The 21,762-nt window shown below is 48.7% G+C and overlaps 1 protein-coding gene and 1 non-coding gene across 2 annotated transcripts; both read left to right on the top strand.

The window, feature by feature from the left end:
- The first annotated feature begins 2,843 nt into the window (after nucleotides 1-2,843).
- ELOA (elongin A) lies at nucleotides 2,844-19,611 on the top strand. The gene is made up of 11 exons (XM_043578564.1): nucleotides 2,844-3,053; nucleotides 7,843-7,899; nucleotides 8,741-8,847; nucleotides 10,279-11,464; nucleotides 11,848-11,962; nucleotides 12,721-12,876; nucleotides 12,969-13,066; nucleotides 14,230-14,410; nucleotides 14,747-14,858; nucleotides 15,572-15,747; nucleotides 16,998-19,611. Exons 1-11 carry the CDS (start codon nucleotides 2,901-2,903, stop codon nucleotides 17,057-17,059), a joined length of 2,403 nt encoding a protein of 800 aa, XP_043434499.1. The 5' UTR covers nucleotides 2,844-2,900; the 3' UTR covers nucleotides 17,060-19,611.
- Nucleotides 8,215-8,360, top strand: LOC122482200. The gene has a single exon (XR_006297010.1). It is a non-coding gene; the product is annotated as a U4 spliceosomal RNA (small nuclear RNA).
- Nucleotides 19,612-21,762: the final 2,151 nt, after the last annotated feature.

A 21,762-nucleotide genomic window follows, 5' to 3' on the forward strand; every position in this document is an offset into this window, starting at 1 on the left:
AGTGACTGGAGTACCAATCAGCCTGAGATTGCCCCTTTCCAAAATTAAAATATCTTTAAGCTATTTTTGCGAGCGGGGCACCAGCCCGGCTCAGCCAGTAGAGTGTGCGACTCTGGATCGCGGGGTTGTAAGTTCAAGCCCCACGTTGGGTGTAGAGGTTACTTAAAAACAATAAAATCTTTAAAATCAGAAGTTATTTTCATTATAAAAATAGACCATACTTGTTGTAAAAACTCAAAAGTGTGCCTAGCAGAAGACTCCCATCTTTCTCTCTCAGCAGAGCCTTAAAATTACCTTCTGACCAGAAGGAGATGGATCTTTTAATTGCTTTCACAGGGGGCGCAGATAAGAGATAAGAAAGCTAGGAACTCCCCCTCAAGTTTTCAGATGATAATCTGGGCTGGCCTGAAGTTTATTAATAAGTGGTCCAGTTTTCAACAGACCCTTTATGGGATGTCACCTGTGTGCTAGGTGTCGCTGATCCAAAATGGACAAAATAGCCTCTGACCTTAGGGAACTCCTTCTGGTGTTAAACACCCTGTTGTAAACCAAGGATTATAGTGAACATACAGAGAATCCCATTTTTAGAGCCGGTTAAAAACTGTCTTTTAGATCCGAACGACACAGAATTGACTGATCAGAGAAGGGTTCATTTAGCCAAGTGTGAGAGTTCTTTACTGTGCAGGTAAGCCTGACTCGGGCTGACCTAGACACAGAGGGGGCAGAGAGTGGGATGCACCCTCTCCAGCAATCCTTAGCGGCATGTCTTGTTTCTTTTCTGTCTAGTTGTTGAGATCTCCCTAGGTAACATGCGCAGTATGTTCCATGTGCCCCGAGTATGTGCCAGGTCGGTTAGTCAGCAATTCTGCTTCAAGAATCGGCCTGTTTTCCATTACACCATTACATTCAAAATGGAAGGAATTTAAAATGTAAAAGCATTTGCTGTGGTGAGGAGGGAGACTCTAGGGCCAGGACCAGAATCCAAGTCTCCTCACCAGTTTAATGCCTTTTCTGTTACAATCCACGGTTGAGTCCTAGGGCACCAAGTGGGTGGTCATTAATCTTGTATGGACTTTTTTTTCTTTTTATGTTTATTTATTTTTGAGAGACAGAGACAGAGCCTGAGTGGGGGAGGGGCAGAGAGAGAGGGAGACACAGAATACAAAGTAGGCTCCAGGCTCCAAGCTTGTCAGCACAGAGCCCCACGCGGGGCCCAAACTCACGAACCGTGAGATCATGACCTGAGCCGAAGTCAGACGCTCAACCGACTGAGCCACCCAGGAGCCCCTTGTATGGACTTTTTATACAGTGCTGATTATATCACCTGTATTGTGCTGGGCAGCAGAGATTTAAAGTTGGACAGGTGGGTTACTGTGCTTGATAAATATCCCAGTGGCAAGATAGAAGAATAAATTGACAATCTATCTACACCCTGAAAAGAATCAGTTGTAGAGGGAGGGACACCAAGCTAAGTGGTGAGAACACAGTAGGGAGGGCTTCTCAGCATAGTGAGTGAATGAAAGCTCATTTTCAGAATTTAGAATGAAAAAAAATACACATATATATTTTTATATACATATTTTTATATTGTATTTTTATATGTATTTTATATGTATTTTTTATATACATGTATATAATTTTACCCCTTTGTCCAGAGCTGAGAGATCTGGAAGAATCTCCAGGCTTTCCCACACTGGGTGAGAGGTCAGACTAAGTACATTGCCAAGTTACTATTGGAGATTGGATTAGGGACTAATCTGATCTAATTAAACAAGATGTAATCAATGCTGATATTTTTAGTTTTCAGCTGTTTCCTTGTTCTTTTTTTAAAAAAAATTTAATGTTTACTTTTGAGAGAGAGAGAGAGAGAGAGAGAGAGAGAGAGAGAGCACGAGTGGGGGAAGGGGAGAGAGAGAGAGAGAGAGAGAGAGAGAGAGAGAGAGAGAGACAGAATCCGAAGCAGGCTCCAGGCTCTGAGCTGTCAGCACAGAGCCCAACGGGGGGCTCCAGCCCACAAGCCACGAGATCATGATCTAAGCTGAAGTCGGACGCTTAACCGACTGAGCCACCCAGGCGCCCGTCTTTGTTCTTTTGTTAGTGATTATAATTTAGTGCTTCTAGGATGGTGTCTTGGGCGGGTCTGATTCAGGCCCCACTGCTTCAGAGGAAACAGCCTTTCATCCATTCATTCAGGATGTATTTACGTGGTGCCTATAGGACCTCAAGTAGCTGAGTTGTTTGACTTCACACATCCCTTTCTCCCTGTGGCCCTCAATTCCTCGATCTACTCAGAGACGCGCCCTCACGGTTGACCCAAACCATTCAGGTTACATTCCAGCTTCATCTCTTGCCTGTTGTGTGACCACATGCGGGTTAATTTGGTTTCCCTGAGCCTGTTCCCTCATCTGTAAAATGGGGCTGCGCTGAGGGTGAAATTAAGGTAGCCCGACGGAGCACTGGCGCCCAGCGCGCTCCACCCGGAGTGGCTGCGCTTCGGCTCGGCGCACTCCCGGTGGGCCGGCCCGGAACCGCTGACAGGTGTGAATCAGGGCGTGGCTCACGGCCCGGGGGCGTGGCGAGGGTGGCCCTTAAAGGCAGGGTCGGCGCGGGGGGCTGCGTTCCGCGGTGCCCGGACGGCGGAGAGGTCGGCCGGCCGTGGGCTCCGCGCGCCGAGGACCCGAGCGGCGTTACCGGGCCCACGCGGCCCAGCTGCCCGCACGCGGCCGCCGAGCCGGAGCTGGGGACCGGGGACCCGGCCCCCGGCCCTGGGGGCGGGGCCTGCAGCCGGCCGGCCCCCCGCGCCCCGCGCGCCCCCCCCCCCCCCCCCCCCCGCCTCGCCGCCGCCGCCGCCGCCGCCGCCGAGGCCCGGAAGGGGCCAGTCGCTTCCGTCTCCGCCGGGGATGCACGGAGGGCGGAGCTGCGGCCCGAGGACGCGACGCGAGCCCAGTTCCGGCGAGGAGGCCGCGCCAGTGACAGCGATGGCGGCGGAGTCGGCGCTCCAAGTTGTGGAGAAGCTGCAGGCGCGCCTGGCCGCGAACCCGGACCCGAAGAAGGTGAGCGAGCGGGCAGCGCGGAGCGGGGCGGGCGCTGGGCGCGGCGCGGCCCGGTAACGGTCGCGGGCCCGGGCGCGGCCCCTTCCCGATCGGCCGGGGCCGCGGGGGCTCGGACCCGGGGCCAGGCCCCGCCGGGGGCTGCGGCCTGGGTCGGGAAGTTCGCGGCCATTGGCCGCTGCCCACGCGGAGGGCGGGGGGCGCACGGAGGGCGCGGGGCCTCGGCCGGCCGGGGCTCCCTCCCCACCCCACCCCCGCTCCCCCCCTCCCCCCCCCCCCCCGCTCCCGGCGTCCCCGCCTCCCGGGCCCGGGACGGGGGCGCCCGCGGGCTCCGGGCGGCAGGGGCGCGCTCCTGGCGGACGCGGCGAGCCGGCCGGGGCCGCTCCGGAGGCGGCCCGGGCCAGCTTTCCCCGCGGGGCGAGCTCGCTGGAGCTGGCCCTCTCGCTGCGAAATGTGTGCGATGGCTCGGTGTCTTCGGACGTTTGTCCGGAGGGAGAAGGAGCCGGTTCTGCCTGGGCTCCCGTGGCGTCTGGGCTCGGTGTGGGGTCCTGCGTCTCTCAGAGACGTTCGTACGGCTCTCCGGCTTGATGCGAGAACGCGGACCTTTTCGCTTTCTCGGTAAATCCTTTCAGAACAAAACAAAATAAACCTCGCGTCCCCTAGCTGCAGGTACGCCTAAGAACTTGGTTGCAATTGGAACAAACAAAAAAAAAAAAAAAAAAAAAGAGGTTAGGAGTTAGCAGCTCGTTTCCTTCTGGCCTTGATGGAAAGGTAAGAGCCACCTTTCCTCGTTGCTGTGCACGATGGGCAACCATTTTTAATTGCACTCAGCGAGTTTTCAGGGGTTTGTTTTGTTTTTTAGACAGTTTTCTTAAGTTAAATGCATTCCTCCCACTCTCTCGACTTTATCCCGCTTCTCAGAGTCTGGGACAGTGTCTGGATGTTAGAGTTTTTTGAAAACCGAACTACACTGATGAAAACACTTAGGCGTCAGACGTTCCCCCTGAGCACTCTGGCTGGAGTGTGCAGGTCCTGCGTTGGATCTCTGAGCCCCAGAGTGCCTTTTGAAGACCGACTAATGGAGGAAAGGAGTGGAGATGAAGGGGCCCTAACGTGTGGGTTCTAATCCATTTCCCAGCCATGGACACTGGGGACTTCTTTGCTGAGTCTGTTTGCTCACCTGCTTCCTAGGACTCCACTCAGGGGGGGAAGGCCAGTCTTATAGGAAGTGCTCCGTAGATCTTAGTCACCACTCTACAGATTGATTGTTTTTGAAGGACTCCTTTCTCTTCGCCTTGTTTCGAGCCTGGCGCCTGGCCGAGGTGGCTTTTTTTCTCCACTTCTGAAAGCTGTACGCTGTAGCTCACCATCAGGCCACTCTTTAACTTCTTATGCATACCTGGCTCAAAGAGGTATGGCTCAGGAAGCCATCTTAGTTTTGAATCTGTGAAAACGTAAATGCTTTCAGTTTATGGTATATTGCAGCTTCAGTTCCTAGTGGCCAGACGTATTTACAAGTTTCTTTTTACAATAACCCTTTGTGGACATCTAATAAGTGGTCGTTATTTCCGAGCACTAGCTGGTTTTCCTGAACACTGTAGGTTTGTGACTGATGTTTAAAACCTTAAAGCAGTATTATGTTCTACCCCCTCCCTGCCAGTTTGGTCTTTATTACTATAAGGTTTAAAAAAAAAAAAAAAAAAAAAAAAAAAAGAAAGTGCCAGGTAGTATCCATAGTCCTTTTCCACTGGAATTTAAATTTTGAAGTAGCTCTTCTAGTAGTCGGTGTGCATGAAATTTCAAATTAGGAAAAGGTTTGTTGGTGTCTCGTCCTACTTGAGTTATTAGTGATTATGGTGAGTATTTGGGCTTTCACTTCCCAGATCGCAGATCATCCAGAACTCCTGGTTTTGCATTATGAAGATGAGAAAATGTTGGGAGATCCTTTTTGCAAAGGACACAATAGTTGGCATTCAGAAATGAGCTAACTGCAGAGGGGAAAACTGCAAGCTGGCACACTGGCCTTCTCAGCCTTCTGTTAACCCAACAAGCTCCCACAGGTTGTTCTTGAAATTGCAAGATGATTATACAGCAGTATTGACTTTGCAGCTAACTCGCATTTTCAAACCATTATTAGCCAAAGGGTTGATTCCAGACCTATGTTCATGGATTTACTCCTATTAAACGTAGGTGTTTAACTGTAACTTTGTTTTCTGCTTTAAGTCTGTCAGCGATGTGGGCTCACTTGAGGAAAAGGTATCGGGTCAGGGTCACTTGGCCCCTACCGTTTAATTGGAAACAAGTTTTCAGGGGTGGTAAAGTTACCTGTCCTGTGTTACATTTTGAATGTGAAAACTACCTAGAACACAGATAGCAAGTGGAGAACACGGGGTCAACATCAGGAACATCTTCTTGCTCTTTGGGTTGAAGGGGGTGTGCAAAGGACAGCTGAGATTCCTAAGCGTGTACTGTGCAAATGTTTGGCGTTTCTCAATGAGCTATTATCAGTTCTTGCAAACTCTGCAGTTGGTCCCTTGGCTTGATAACAGCGAGTTTCCACCTACCTGACGATGCCCAAAGTGCTTTTTACCTTGGTACTGCTTTGTTCTTTCTTGAACCTCATTGAAAATAGAAGGGCTCTGGAGCCCTTTTTCTCTTATGGTGCACGCAGTCACTTTGAAAATCCCAGGGTTTTAGTTTTGTCTGCTCTCAAGTCACCCCTGCTAACCCAAAGCAAAGCAGAAAGGCAGCATTTATACTTCACAATTAGTGTTAGGCTTTGAGATGAACACTCCCTCAATGACTTCTGGCCCCATCTGTATATGTTGGCTTTGTAGAGGTCCTGGGACTCCCTGTGGTGACCTCCTTTACTCTGTGAACTTTAAACTGTCTGACAAGGTAATACTGAGGACGAGCTCTTCAGCTTTGTTTCCAGGCACATAAGCTCCTGTTCTATTTTCTTATTTTCTAAGGACAGTGTCATTGTGTTGGATGTTTCTCCTGTCTTTGTAGTTCATGCTTTTGTAGACACACTTGACTTACTAGCTCATTAGGCAAGGGACCTAACCTTACTGGACTGCTTCAGTATCTAAAATGGGGAGAAAAGTATCCACTTCATAGAGTTGGTTAACGAAGATGAAATGCAGTAACACATGTAAGAACTTACTAGCATAGTAGCGGACACACAATAGATGGCCTATAAATATCTTCCAGGGAATGGCATTAGGGGAGACAACCCATTTTTAACCTCTACGATGACCCTGAATTTCCCTTTAAGAAATGGAATTAGCATTAATCTTTGCACCCATAGCTTGGGTGACCAGAAACACACGTAAACTTTATCCTGAGTTGGATGGATGATGGTGGTAATCAAATTTGAAGTGGAGAATAATTTTCATTCAGCTATGAAGGTGAAACTCCCTAGATACATCCCTTGGCTTCTCATTTATTCCCAGCCAAACAAGATTATCACTGGTGATCCAGTTGCTCTGCCTAGAGACTGAGTTGAGTAATTATTGAAGTAGAATGACCAGAAGAACATACTTTCTCCTACACCTAATAGCGATATGGCATACCAATCACAGACTGGTTTACACATGGAAAAGGGCAGATCTTACCTGATGCTGAAATGTGAAGGTAGTCACAGTTACTATTTTTTGTACATTGCAGCACCCCTTGAAGGCTAAGTGTGTTTTATATCCATATACACGTGTCCTAGAAAGAGGTAGCCAATCATAACTTAGGGTACAAATGGAGTAAGTAGGAATTAGCTGGGGACTCTCTGGTTGACGATCAAGGGGAGACATTGAAAGAGCTGTCAGTTGATGAATGAAATGATTAATGATAAGCATTAAAAAAAAACAAAACATTTATGGAGCTCTTATGGTGGAAAGGGGGCAGATCTTGTTATCTGATGCTGAAATGTAAGGGGTAGTCACTGTTACTATTCCAGGCACTGTGGCCCAGGACTGCACATGGTTTGTCTCTGAGAATCCTCACAGCTTGTAACGTCGTAAAGAGACAGGATCAGTTCCTTTTTTGCAGATGAAGTAACTGAGGTTCAAGAAGGTTAATGACTTGCACAAGATCGCCCAGCAGGGTGATGACGGGGCCAAACTGAAGCGTGTCCCCAACTCCGGAACTCTGTCTCAACAGCTCTGCTCTCCTGATTTTGACCTAGTTTTAGGACTACAGAAAGGAAATGTGGCCAAACCCAGATCAGTTTTCTAATCTACCCAGACATTTCGTGTTCACCATTTGCACCAGCAAAGCTCTGATTCTGGCAACTTGACGCAGGTCTTGAAATTCCCACTTGTATCAAAAAAACAATTCTGTTAAACTGTGACTCTTCCTGGAAACACGATACCCTTTTCCTGGAGAAACCTCTTCTCCTCCTTACTTTCCTTTGTGCTGGGTTCACGGGTAATTTCCCTAAATTGGTACCTTTCTCAGAAATTCTCTCTCAAAACTGGGGCAGTGATAGTTGTTGATTTTTGTTAGAGTTGGTAGGTCTGGTTCTCTTTAAGTGTTCTCTCACCTTGGTGTTGCACAGTAATTGAAAGCAGGCAATCTAAAGCCACAGACCCGCGTGTATCTGGCCCTTGTTGCGTCCTGGGGCAAGTAACTTCACTTTCCTGAGCCTGTTTTCACACTTGTAAAATAGAGGTAATAACCATACTTATTACTGTATAACACTTAGAACTCAATAAGCACTTAACTGTCCGATATTATCTTCCAGTGAGTGATTCTGATTTTATAGAAATTGATGTTTTTTTTTTTATTCTCTCTACAGCTCTTGAAATATTTGAAGAAACTCTCCACCTTGCCTATTACAGTAGACATTCTTGCGGTAAGAACTGTTAGATATTATATAACTATATTCCATCCCCTTCCCACTGGGAGGGATTGTACAGTAAGGTTAAAAGCATGGGCTTTGAAAGTGAAAGAAGCCAGACACAAGGCCACATAATGTATGGTTCTATTTATGTGAAATGTCCAGAACAGGCAGATCCATAGGCCCGAAAGTAGGGAGGTGGAGGAAGTTGGGAGGAATGGGGTTTCTCTGTAGGTTTACGGAAATGTTCTGGAATCAGTGGTGATGGTTGTGCAGTATTGTGAGTGTTCTGGAAACCAACAGACCATACACTTTAAAATGGTTAAAATGAGCTTTGCGCAGTGTGGCATTATCATGGCCAATGAGGTTTACCCAAGGTACGATTATTGCTAATTGAAAAAAATAATAATAAAATGGTGAATTTTACCTTAGAATTAAAACAAAAAATTAAAAGAACTTTGACTTTGGCATCAGTTAGTCTTGGATTCAGATCCACATTCTAGGACTTCTGGCTAATAACTGGACAGATTCCTGCCTCACAGAGTTGTTTTAAGGACTCATTGAGACATTGTATGCGAAGCTCTTAGCTCAATGCCTGCCACCTGCCATAATCACTCTTGTTATTTATCGTTAAAGTACTGGAAGTATTTTAATATATTGTTTTTCCTCTTTGGAGTCGTGTGCTTTGCTACTGTGTGTCATTAGAGCTTTGAGGTATAGACACAAAGTAATTTTGTGTTGAGACTTGCAACATATGTTTAAGGAAGGAGTTTCTCAAAGCAAGAGGCCTTATTTCTTCGGAAAGTTGTGAGCCTAGTTCCACAACCCCCTAACAATTCTTCTGTCAAATTTGTAGGAGACCGGGGTTGGGAAAACAGTAAATAGCTTACGAAAACATGAGCATGTCGGAAGCTTTGCCAGGGACCTAGTGGCCCAGTGGAAGAAGCTGGTTCCTGTGGAGCGGTAAGAACGTTGATTACTCTGTAGGTTTGCTCAACCTCATGCTTCAGTATGGTACCTAGAATGTTTACAGACAGGATACGTTTTATTATTCCTTCTCTGCCTTCTTATTTAAAACATTTATTTGGCCTTGATTATAAAAATAATCATTATAGGATTTTAGAAAATATTAAAAAATGGAAATAAGAATGAAAATTTTTTGTAATTCTACCATCCGAACATAAGCATTATTAGTATTTTGATATGTTTCTTTCTACTCTTTTTTATTTTTAGAGAGAGAGTGTGTGATGCACACAGGGGAGAGGGGCAGAGTGAGAGGGAGGGAGAGAATCTCAAGCAGGCTTCACTTCACACTCATTGAAGAGCCCAACACAGGGCTTGATCTCAGAACTGTGAGATCATGACCTGAGTTGAAATTAAGAGCCAGACATTCCTCTCCCTCTTTTTAAAAAATGTTTGTATACAGCTGGGAACAAACTATATAAATAATGGCCTGCTCCCCTCCATTTTTTTTAAGATTTCATTTTTAAGTAATCTACACCTGTCATGGGGCCTGAACTCACAAACCCTGAGATCAAGAGTGGCATCCTCCAACCAGCCAGGTGTTGCAATAGCACCTACCCCCGTCTTTTTTTTTTTTTTTTTAAAGGTTGGTTTATTTATTTTGCGTACTTCTGCACAGGTGAGCAGGGGAGGGGCAGAGAGAAAGAGAGAGAGAGAGAGAGAGAGAGAGAGTCCCAAGCAGGCTCTGTACTGTCAGCCCAGAGCCCAATGTGGGGCTCGATTCCATGAACCACAAGATCATGATCTGAGCCAAAATCAAGAGTCAGACCCTTAACCTGTGGAGCTACCCAGACGCCCCAGCCCCCTTTTTTTTTTTTTTTTATTTATTTTTTTTTTTCAACGTTTTTTATTTATTTTTGGGACAGAGAGAGACAGAGCATGAACAGGGGAGGGGCAGAGAGAGCGGGAGACACAGAATCAGAAACAGCCTCCAGGCTCTGAGCCATCAGCCCAGAGCCCGATGCGGGGCTCGAACTCACGGACCGCGAGATCGTGACCTGGCTGAAGTCGGACGCTTAACCGACTGCGCCACCCAGGCGCCCCCCCCCCAGCCCCCTTTTTAACATAACAAGTTAAATTGTCCCTGTTTTGAAAAACTTCAAAGCATTTTTCATGTCCCCAAGATATTTGATCTTTGTATCCTGTACTTAAACGTATCATTTTCCATCGGTTGAATATTTGAGTTTTCCCAGTCTCACAACAGTGGAGCATCATAGAGCAGAATCCATTCACCCTCTTCCCAAGACCTTGTGTCTAACTCTGCATCTGTTTCCATCTATTTTTGTGAGTTCAGGTTCTATGACTTTGTCCTCTGAACAAAGATTACACTGAGATTTATATCTGCTTTATCTGCTTTTTCTTTTATTCTAGAAACTCCGAGCCTGATGAACAGGACTTTGACAAGAGCAATTCCCGGAAGCGCCCCAGGGATGCTGTTCAGAAGGAGGAGACGGAGGGGGACTACCAGGAAAACTGGAAAGCCTCCAGTAGCCAATCCTATAGTCCTGATCACAGGCAGAAAAAACACAGGAAACTCTCGGAACCTGAGAGAACTCACAAAGTGTCTCACGTTCAAGAGAGGAGAGACGAGAGAAAGAGGTGCCATAGAGTTTCCCCCGTTTACTCTTCAGACCACGAATCTTCTGATTACGGCCATGTTCAGTCCCCTCCGTCATCTGCCAGTCCCCATCAAATGTCCACAGACCATTACAGATCCCCGGAGGAAGATCATGAGCCCTTTGTCCCACATCAGAAGCCTGGGAAAGGCCACAGTAATGCCTTTCAGGACAGACTGGGGGTCAGTCAGGACCGACACCTGGGGGATCCCCAGGGGAAAGGGGTTGTGAGTCAGAACAAGGAGCACAGATCTTCTTACAAGGAAAAACGTCCAGTGGATGCCAGGGGAGACGGGAAGGCGTCTTTGAGCAGAGAGAAATCACACAAGTCTGTCTCCAAAGAGGAAAACCGAAGGCCGCTCTCAGGGGATAGCACGAAGGAGAAACCACCCTCTAGTGTCAAGAAAGAGAAGGAGAAAGAGGGCAGCACCAAGAAGAAGTTTTTACCCCCCTTGGAAGTTGCTTCAGACAACCACCTTAAAAACAAGCCAAAGCACAGAGACCCAGAGAAAACCAAATCGGACAAAAACAAGCAGAGTCTAGACAGCTTAGATGTAGGAAAGGGGGCGGGAGACCCGCTGCCCAAGGTGAAAGAGAGGGGTTCCAACAACCTAAAAACTTCAGAAGGGAAGGTAAAAACTTCTCATTCAGATAGAAAGTCAGTGGGCTCCCTCCCTAAGGTTGAGGAGGCAGATATGGATGATGAATTTGAGCAGCCCACTATGTCTTTTGAGTCCTACCTCAGCTACGACCAGCCCCGGAAGAAAAAGAAAAAGATTGTGAAAGCCTCAGCCACGACTCTTGGAGAAAAAGGACTTAAAAAAACTGATTCGAAAAGCACTAATAAAAACTTGGACTCCGTTCAGAAATTACCTAAGGTAAATGAAAACAAGTCCGAGAAGCTTCAGCCAGCTGGAGCCAATTCAGCCAAGCTGAAAAAGGTAAGCCCTTCAGCCCCTTGGTGGCTTCCCAGTCAGAGCATCTGGCCCCGCACAGCTCCCAGGACTTGTCTTGCCGCTGTCGTGCTTGGCTGGCTTTTTCGTGGCCTGCCGTTTCAGTTTGAAGTCATCGCCTCCAGGCCTTTGGAGGTGCTGCCAGGGTGTAGCTAGTACCCAAGACGAGTGTTTTCGGAGGTGTCCCGCTGTGCTGGGCCCATCCCGGTGTATCTCCTGCCCTCGGTGGTGTCAGACCTGACCGACGGCCCTCCTCCAGCCTGGGTCTGCTCGTGAAGTCGCCTGCCTGGTCACCGCGGCTGGCAGTCGGCCGAGGGCGGGGAGCTGTGCTTGCCCAGCGGGCTGTCCGGTTACTGGTGTTCTCACCGCAGGTCCCCGCTGATGCATTGCCCGTGTTGCCAGACCTCCCGTTACCCGTGATCCAGGCCAATTACCGGCCGCTTCCTACCCTGGAATTGATGTCCTCCTTCCCACCAAAGCGAAAAGGTAATTTTCTGCGTTCTTTTCTGAATGGAACAAAGATTTTAAAAATTTGTTCACGATGTCATAAGATTTGGGTGAGCTTTCTAGTGTCCTGGGCTCTGGAGTTTGACGGCTTGGGTGTGAATCCCAGCTCTGGCTTCACGTTCTATGAACTTGGGTAATCATTTCCTTGGATTTCAGTCTCATGCTCCATAAGTGGACCTGATAATGGTGTCTGACTTACTAAGTGGATTAAAAATGATAATGCTGGTAAAGCTCTTAACTCTGGGTTTTTCCACAGGGTGAATGTTCAGTAAATCTTTGCTGCGGTTACTAGCTACCCTTCGTATGTTGTACGTGAGCTTTTTATCTTTAAAAAAAAAAAAAAAAAAGGTCTAGTTTTAATAGCAGAAGAATTAGAAGCCACATAAGGGTCGCTCAGCAAGAGACCAATCACATGAACCGTGGTCACGCACACAGTGGCCTCCTGTACAGCTGTAGAAAAATGTGGGAAGGTCTGTGTCTGACATAGGATGATTTCTAAAATGTGGCAAATGAAAAAAGTTGATAGTGGGGGTTTTTTAATCGGTGAAAAAGGAATGAAATACATATTTACTTATTTTTGCATAGACTCGCTAGAAGAATACACACAAGAAACCGGTAGCCCTGGTGGCCTTTGGGAAAGGGCAGTGGGAGGCTGAGGAGGGGGGAGAGAAGGAGAGCTTTCCCTGCACAGCTTAGTGCCCTGTGTGACGCACGGTCCTGCTGTCCTTGCCCTGCAGCACTGTCTTCACCCCAGGAAGAGGAAGAAGCTGGATTCACCGGACGGAGAATGAATTCCAAGATGCAGGTGTATTCTGGCTCCAAGTGTGCCTATCTCCCCAAAATGATGACCTTGCACCAGCAGTGCATCCGGGTACTTAAAAACAACATCGATTGTAAGTCCCACGCTTTTCTCTTGCTCTTAACCCCGTTGTGGCCTTGGCGGGGCCGGCCAATATTCGACACTTCCACCTTTGATTCTCTGCAGCGATCTTTGAAGTGGGAGGCGTCCCGTATTCTGTCCTCGAACCCGTTTTGGAGAGGTGTACGCCTGATCAACTGTACCGCATAGAGGAATGCAATCACGTGAGTATCCTGTTTGGGTGCAGAGAGGGCCCTCGTCGGGCTCGCGTCTCCAGAAGTAGCTTTGTCTCTGAATCCGTAGTGGGTGAAGGGCGGTGGCACGGGTCGGTTCACTGTTGTGGGCCTGTTGGTTTGCCCGTGGGCCTGTAAACGTGCGTGTTTTTAGCACCTGCTCTGGCTTCAAAGTGAGCTTCAAAAGGACCGGGAAAACGTTACCGACCCTTCTCCTTAGCTCGCCTGGTCACAGGTCAAGGGAGAATTCTGGCAGCTCGGCCTCTGGGATCCAGGGCAGGGACAGAGCTTTGTTTTCGACACTCGGTGTCTGGTGAATATAGAAGAGCACAGGTCGGCTGGGTGTGTCCCAGAGGCATCCAGGTCTGTCCAAATATCTTTCCTGTAATGCCGGGACATAAAGGTCATTCGATCACATTAGCTGGCTGTCTCTAATTCTGAACCCTTGCGGGTGACAGTTGCAGGGAGTGCCGGGAAAGTGCCTGGATGTGACTTCATGCCAGGTCTACCTGTCACTGGTTTCCTTAAAGGAAAAGACTAACCTTTTTTTTCCTTTTTAAAGTTCATTTAGTTATTTTGAGAGAGAGCATGAGCTTGAGCACGAGCTGGGGAGGGGCAGAGGGGGAAAGAGAGTTCCAGGCTGGCTCCACACTGTCAGCGCAGAGCCCAACATGGGGCTCAAACCCACAAACCATGAGCTTCTGACCTGAGCCAAAATCAAGAGTCAGATGCTTAAGCGACTGAGCCACCCAGGAGCCCCAGAGAAAGACTGATCTTAAGCTAGTTTCTGTGTTGTCTTCTCTCCTAGTCCCACAACCCCCCAAAAGCAGCTAGTACAGTGCCTTGCACTTAACATTTTTAAGTTTATTTGAGGGGGGTGGGGGTTGGGCAGAGAGAAGGGGGGAGAGAATCCTAGGCAGGCTCTGTGCTGTCAGCACAGACGCTTAACCAACCTGGGTTAACCCAGATGCCCCCTTAACGTGTTTTTAATATAGTGATTTTTTTTTTTCTAGAATTGTGGTATTTTAATATACTACTACTACAAGGACCAAAAAAAATCATTAGGAGGAAAGTGGTCAGCCTGAGGTGATGAAGGATGGAAAAGAATCTGTCAGAGTGCTTACATATAAATGATGCCCTGGTTCTGATTTTAGGTATTAATTGAGGAAACAGATCAATTATGGAAAGTTCATTGTCACCGAGACTTTAAGGAAGAAAGGCCGGAAGAGTATGAGTCGTGGCGGGAGATGTACCTGCGGCTTCAGGATGCCCGGGAGCAGCGGCTACGAGTACTGACAAAGAATATCCGATCTGCACATGCCAATAAGCCCAAAGGTAGAGGGGGGCGAGGGGGTGGCAGTGGGGAGCCGAGCAGGATGAGGTGATCTGGCGAAACAGTGAGCCCTGTGCTCTGATCGACAGCAGGGCCTTGGTGGGCTGGGCTCATGTAGCCTCTGGCTCCTGTATCTGGCCTGCTTTCGCAGAAGGGGTGCAGGGATGGAGCGTGTCTTCGGTCAGTACACTTACTGCCTACAGGGGTTTTCAGCGTTGAGAATCTCCTAGCTTTGGGAGCACCTGGGAAGGTTTTGTCTCTTACCAGTGTACATTATTAAAAGAACAGTAGCGTCTCTGCTCGAAAAGGCAGGTGTCGATCTCCCTATTTCTCTACAGGCCGGCAGGCAAAGATGGCCTTTGTCAACTCTGTGGCCAAGCCCCCTCGTGATGTTCGGCGGAGACAGGAGAAGTTTGGGACCGGAGGAGCAGCTGTGCCTGAGAAAATTAGGTGAGCTCTGCACCTCCAGGGTCTCCTTGCGCCCGCGGAAAAGAACCCCGGGAGCTTGTTACCCAACCCTCTGAGGCAGCCCAGGGGCAGGAAGCAGTTCACTTTTGGGGTGAGAGCATGGCAGTGCAGGTCAAGGGTTCTGGAGGCCGACCTTGACCAGCTCAGCACGTGCCCTCCCCGAGCCACCACTTCCGTGGCTGCAGCGTAGGTGGACAATTATTCCTGCCTCTCAAGGGGTCAAGAGTCAATGGAGAACAGGACCTGGCTTCTGGGAGATACTCCCTCGTGCTTTCCCCTTTCCCCATTGAAACCAACGGCGGCTGGGACGCCTCGCTGGGTCAGTCAGTGGGGCATGCAACTCTTGACCTTGGGGTTGTTTGAGCCCCATGTTGAGGGTAGAGATTGCTTTTTTAAAAACTAAAAAAATAAATAAATAAGTAAACCATGCTGCTGTGATGACTATATAATCTAAGTCACATTAGCATTTGAAAAATACGGATTCACACCTAAAGGGTGAAAATTGAGTTGAGATGATCATTCATTCTGAAGGGCTAAACTCTGTCGTCTCTGTGTCATCACCAGGATCTCGGGTGCTCGCGTCCACTGGTCAGAGCCACAAAACTGGGTCTTCCTCAGAGAGGCCAGCTTCAGGCTGTCGGTGCTGAGGGCAGATCCGTCACACTCAGGACTAACTAGCCTGCTCTGTGTTGCAGGATTAAGCCGGCCCCATACCCCACCGGAAACAGCCACACTCCCTCCGGCAGTGGCAGCAACAGCTTCAGCGCCAGCCCCGAGGAGCCCGCCTATGATGGTCCGAGCACCAGCGGTGCCCACTTGGCTCCCGTGCTCAGCACTGTTTCCTATGATCCTAGGAAACCGACTGTGAAGAGTAAGTGACTTGGGGTTCACGCCCAGATATTTCAAAACGGCATTTGAGCTCTGTAGCGTCTTTATCGTCGTATTACGCCGTGCGTGCCAGACGAGGCACACGTACTCTGCGCATGGCTGGGCTCGATGTGGGTGCCTCCGTCCCCTGCTTTGATTGCAGTGCACGAGTTCTCTTGCAAATAACGATTGCGGGGAATACTCATTTTGGCACGCCGCTTCGTTTACCTACGTGTAAACCTGTTTCTCCAGGGGTTCGTGACGGTTATTAACCGCTTGTAGTCCATCTTATCGAGGGTTTACGACCTATCATTCCAGCTTCTGAGTTTTGTGTTTTCATATCTAGTTGTGCATATTTTATATTTTATTAAGTTTTACCATAGACTGTCCCCAGTATTCTAAGGGGGTGTCTGCCTGTTAAAACCATGCTTCTGTGAGGGGCACCTGGGTGGCTCAGTTGGTTGAGCATCTGACTTCAGAAGCTCAGGTCACGATCTCCTGGTTCGTGAGTTCAAGCCCCACATTGGGCTCGTCGCTGTCAGCTCGGAGCCCGCTTCAGATCCTCTGTCGCCCTCTCTCTCTACAACTGTCCTGCTCACGCTTTCTCTCTCTCAAAAATAAATTTAAAATGCACAGCCCACTCAGATCTTCTGTCTCCCTCTCTCTGTCCCTCTCTTATTCTCTTTCTCTGTCTCTCTCAAAAATAAACATTTAAAAAAGCATGCTTCTGGATTCACTTCAAGACCCACGGGCAGGTAGAAGTGTTGGCAGAAGCTTCTGTGCTCAGGTTAAGCATCCAAGAGGGCAGGCCAGCCATCCACAGGTGATGTCTGCACTGAGCACATCTTAGACCTGTTGCTGCACTGGACAGATGGGAGTGAGAGGGGCTGCTTTTTGCTGGTTTGGATACTGGCGGCGGGGGGTGGTGGGACAGAGTGAAATTATGGCCCAGGCTGGCCTTTAGGTGTTAAATTCCAGTCCTTCCGCTTACTGCACAACCAGGGGCAGGTCGGCCAGTCTCTTGGGAGGTTGGGGACGTGGTTGGAATTAGAGCCGGGGATCGGCAAGGGCCCGGCAGGTGCTCAGGAAGTGGAGCTGTTGTGGTGCTGGAAATCAGAAATGGTTTCCGCTGTACCCATTCCTCTGGTAGTGCAGAGCCAAGAGCAGCAAGGCTTGGCCTTGATTGTGAACCACTCACAGTGTGTGTCTGAACTGCCACAATCTGAAACCACCGCCTTGTTTCTCTTCCCACAGAAATCGCCCCAATGATGGCCAAGACGATTAAAGCTTTCAAGAACAGGTTTTCCCGACGATAAACTGAGGACTCACCTTGGAGATGAAATCTGGGGGAGGAGTACAAGGACAATGGGGGTTAGGGAATGGAACTTCCAGAGGAGACCAGAATCCTCTGCTCCGAGGAACCTTTTGGTCTCCGAATCCTGCACAGTCTGCAGGTGTGGGCACCTGTGAACCCGTGTGCCGCAGCCACTGCCTCCCTGCCTGGAGAACACTTCAGAATTCTGGAGAAGATGTGAAGCCTCAGTCTTACTGAGGATTTTAAGGTCAATTATACTTTTGTTGTTAATTAGCTTCTTTGTAAACCATAAGACATAGTTTTAATTAATAAATATTGCCCCCAGATTGTATTTATATTACCCCCAGTATTTTTTTTCTTTTTTTCCTTTACTTTTTTTTTTTTTTTTTTTTTTTTTTTTTAGGTCCTCTATCAAACACTTAGCCTTTTATTTTCAGGGTTCTTTATTACAGTTAGATAAAAACCTAGTAAAAGCCATTCCCCTGTCCCAGTTCAGCTCTCCTGAGTGGACGCTGGTCCAGAGGGAGGGCTGGGCATCCTCAGAGCCTGTGTGCTGCCTGCTGCACGGAGGGTGAGGAACGGGTCCTGGGCTGCCCGCCCTAGAGGGCCGCCTCGACGTGGAGTGTTCTCGCTCCACCTCGGAGGCCCTTCTCAGTGTTGCTTGAGTTCCTATGCAGGTGCATCTCTTTCTTCCTCATTAAATAGTATTTATTAAAGGAGGTTATTTGTAAAGGTCTCGAGTCTTTTCCCCAGCCTTTTTGCCAGTTCCCACTTTTTTGAGGCTCACTAGAGGACACAAACTTGGGGGATCAATTTGCACAGAACCCCAACATTTTTACAATTTCTGATTCAAAACTTTAGGGCTTTTTTCCCTCCCCTATCTTCCCTCCTCCCCGCTTGCAGGGGGGAGACACGAACACACGGCAGGGCTTTTTGTGCCCCCCCCCTCGCCCCCACCCGCCACAACTTCAGAGGTTGAAAAGCCAGCACTTTAATCTCGTGTTCCCTGTGAACTGCTAACAGAAGTGAGTGGTTTTAAAGGTTGTAATGCTGTGTTGGAAATGGGTTTTGTTTTTGCCTTTCTTTTAAAAGGTAAGATCATGTGATTGGGAGAGCACAGGAATTTGCTGTTTTGCAGAGAACTCTGCAGCTGAAGCACTCTCTACTTCTAGGGTGTTTAAGCCAGAATTTGGAGGGAACGGCCCACTTAGGCAAAGTGTCTGAGCTGTTAGTGTCAGGATGGGGGAGAACGCGGGGGACACCCATCAGGTCTGAGAAGGGAGGATCTCACTTGCAAGCTGACAGAGGAACGACATCACTTAGGAGGCCAGTGTCAGCGCTCTTCCTGGCTGCTGGAGAGCGCTGGTCTAGTAGGAACCCGCTTGGTTGTGACCCAGGGGAAGCAGATGCTGTAAGTTTGAGGTGCCTGCCCTCCAGACACCCAAGGGGTAGACTGAAGGCGTGGTTAGTAGGACAGCGTCGGGAGATTGGCAGGCTCCCTCTTGACAAGCCCCCTCAGAGCCCAGAATATGGGGTCCACTGCTTTTAACCATCCCGGAGACCTCAGGCTAACTTTGAAGATTCCGGAGCCGGCAGAGAATCTGTGCAGCAGAAGCTGCATTGTTCAGTGTGCGTTGCTGTGCAGGGTGCCTGTTGCAACAGGACACAAGGGTTGCCCTGTTTTAATTTGCTGTGTTTTTGAATTGGGGAAAACATGATTTCTCTTGATCGCTTGTATTGCATTCCACCCCCAGCCTGGGCCTGCTCCCCAAATCTGGTATTAGGAAGCCTCTTACCGAATGCCAAGTGAACATCTGGGCCAGGTGCCAGACATCTGTTGGCCTGGAGTAGCTTCCCGTAGGTGTCCACCGGCTTGAATTTGTCTCTTAGCCGCGTGTTCAAGTCTTTGTCATTGAAACCGGTATTTCACACTGCAGATTCGGTTGTGTGTGATTTTAATTTCCTCTGTTAGGAGTCTTTAGGCAGGGAGGAAGGAAAGGACATCTGTTTGTTCACGCCGACGTCACTACCCATTTTTAGCACATAAAGACTTTTGATCGGCCCTGTTTGCGTAGAGCCAGATCTTTCCCTCCTCCTCCTCCAAGAGTGTCTGCATCAGGGATGTGACTTGGTGAGAAGCGTAAGGAGGGAAGAGAAAAAGCCGAATTTCTGAACAACCTTCTCACCTGGGTTATTGAAATGGCTGCAGAGCAGACACAAAACAGGATGATGTCGAACCTTTGGTCTCATTTGTGAAAACGTGTGCAATTTTGTTTCTCCTGTGCTACACTACATACGAATCGAATCACCAAATTACAAATGAGCCCTTTGTGATCCTTGGTGTAATGAGCAGTTTCTTCGGGCTTTCTCTTTCTGGGAAGTGGGAGGGAACAGAGCAAGGTATCTGCCTGCTCTTCCTTTGTATTTTGGTCCCAAAATGTAAATACAATTTTCTATGTTACTTTTTTGTGGTAACTACCAAGATGAATATTTTAATTAGATAAGTTATATGAAAAGGAAGGACAATTCCATGTCTAAATAAAAAATGAAACATCTCCACGCGCTGTGGTCTTTTTTCCTTTCTCCCTTACCGTGTCCCGGAATGGCAGCTGGTCACAGAGTGTGTGGTTCCCAGGCTGTGAGGCAGAGAGCTTAATCCCTGGCCTGGGCTGCGTCAAGGATGTTGGGTTTTAGGTCTGTAGCAAAGCAGGACTGGGGGATGGGAATTGAGGGTAAAGAACCCCTGAGCAGAGGGAGGAAACTCGGATGAAAACAAGCACCTTGCAGGTACCAGACACTGTCCCTTGTCATCCTGAGACTGAGAGATTAACCCCTTATTACAGCCAGAAACTGAGGCTCAAGGATGAAATAACGCAGCCAAGGAAAGGATTTGAAACCCAGATTCTCTGACTGTAAAGTGTGTGCCACCCTACCTGTCAGTCGGTCACTGCCGGGTGGGAAGGACCGGGTTCGTCTCCTCCATCTTCCACTGACTTCCTAACAGGAGCATGATGACAACTTGTGCAGAAGGGTCGTGTCAGCAAAGACCTGATAAGCACCCACGCCTTGGCCCTGGCTGAGCTGCAGGAGCCTCAGCGTCCGGACATCACTACCCATCACTACCCAGCGTCAGGAGCCAGGGCTCGGGTGCTTGCAGCTTGCGGCCCCTGCAGACATGGGGCTGGATCTTGCATCAAACCTACAATCCCCCAGCGGCACACTGTTGTTACCCTTCTCTCCTGAAGAAGGCGTTGTTGGCGTGTGGGCTTACCTCTTCCCAGCCTTTACTGGATCGAATTCTCACTGTAAGAAGTTCTGTACGTTCAACGATGGAACATGGGATCTGATGGATGACGACGCGGAGTTTGTAAGTTAGCCCTTTGTCCTTTACTCATTAATTCAGCATTTGCGGAGCCAGCACCCGGATTGGACCCTGGGATACACAGTGGCACAGAAGTCTGGCACGCGCAGTCCGGTAAGAGTCACCGGGCCCACTGGGGATGCACCTGCCACGGGGGGCAGGCCCTGCTCTGACTCCTATACACTCGCTCGGTTACCACAATGATCTTTCATGGTAGGTGGTCAGGGCCCCATTTTTAAAATGAGAAGACTGAAGCACAGAGAAGGTGTGCAAGCTGACCCAAGCATGAGCGAGTGAGCAGCACTGTGTGTCGGCCTTTGTCCCAAGCACGTGTTGTCAGTGACATTTACCCATCTCCTATATAATCACACGTCCCCAGGTTGGGCCCTTGGAGCAAAGCTGACCTCCGATGCAAAAAGATCCCCTAACTGTTGCTAAGAATGATTTCTTCTCTTGGCTGCATGTAATTAATGCCCAAAAGAACCCTCTCGCTGGCTTATCACCTTGACAGATGTCCCCTTCACAGCCTATCTCCACTAGGGTTCTGCATCCACTTGAGTCTCTCTCAGATTATTTGGCTAACTGGTGAAACAGGCAGTTTGTCCTCACAGGCTCCTGGACTTCCCTTTCTGTGATGCCTACTCTTTTTACCCCTTTCAAAAACTTGGGTGGAAAGTTCAGACATCAGAATTTAATATAGCTACACCTCTGTTTCTCAACTCTCAAATCTCTGGGGTTGGGGCCCCAGAGTGTGCATTAAAAGAAAAAAAAGTAATTCTTAAATTTTTAAAAAATGTTTATTTATTTTTGAGAGAGAGAGACAGAGCGTGAGCGGGGGAGGGACAGAGAGAGAGGGAGACAGAATCCAAAGCAGGCTCCAGGCTCCAAGCTGTCACCACAGAGCCTGATGCAGAGCTGAAACCCACGAACCATGGGATCATGACCTGAGCTGAAGTCAGATGCTTACCTGACTGAGCCACCCAGGCTCCCCAAACAATAAGTAATTCTTAAAATGCACATTATTAAAAAGTTTGAGAACTGCCCTGGCTAATTTGCCACAAGCTCTTTGCAGCTGGCCCACCGGTCAGAGCTGGGAAGCTTACACATCTGGTCACGCAGTACACTTTGCCCCCGCTCCGTGTCCTTGAGTCAGACAGACACAGCCCTTACCTTCCTGGAGCTTCCATCTAGTAGAGGAAAACAGTAACCAGATAACTGTACAAATCATTGTTTAAAATACAGATTTCTCAGGGCGCTGGGTGGCTCAGTCGGACTTCGGCTCAGGTCACGATCTCATGGCTGGTGGGTTCGAGCCCCGCATCAGGCTCTGTGCTGACAGCTCA

Source organism: Prionailurus bengalensis, chromosome C1 (assembly GCF_016509475.1).
Source record: "Prionailurus bengalensis isolate Pbe53 chromosome C1, Fcat_Pben_1.1_paternal_pri, whole genome shotgun sequence".
Taxonomy (NCBI): Eukaryota; Metazoa; Chordata; class Mammalia; order Carnivora; family Felidae; genus Prionailurus; species Prionailurus bengalensis.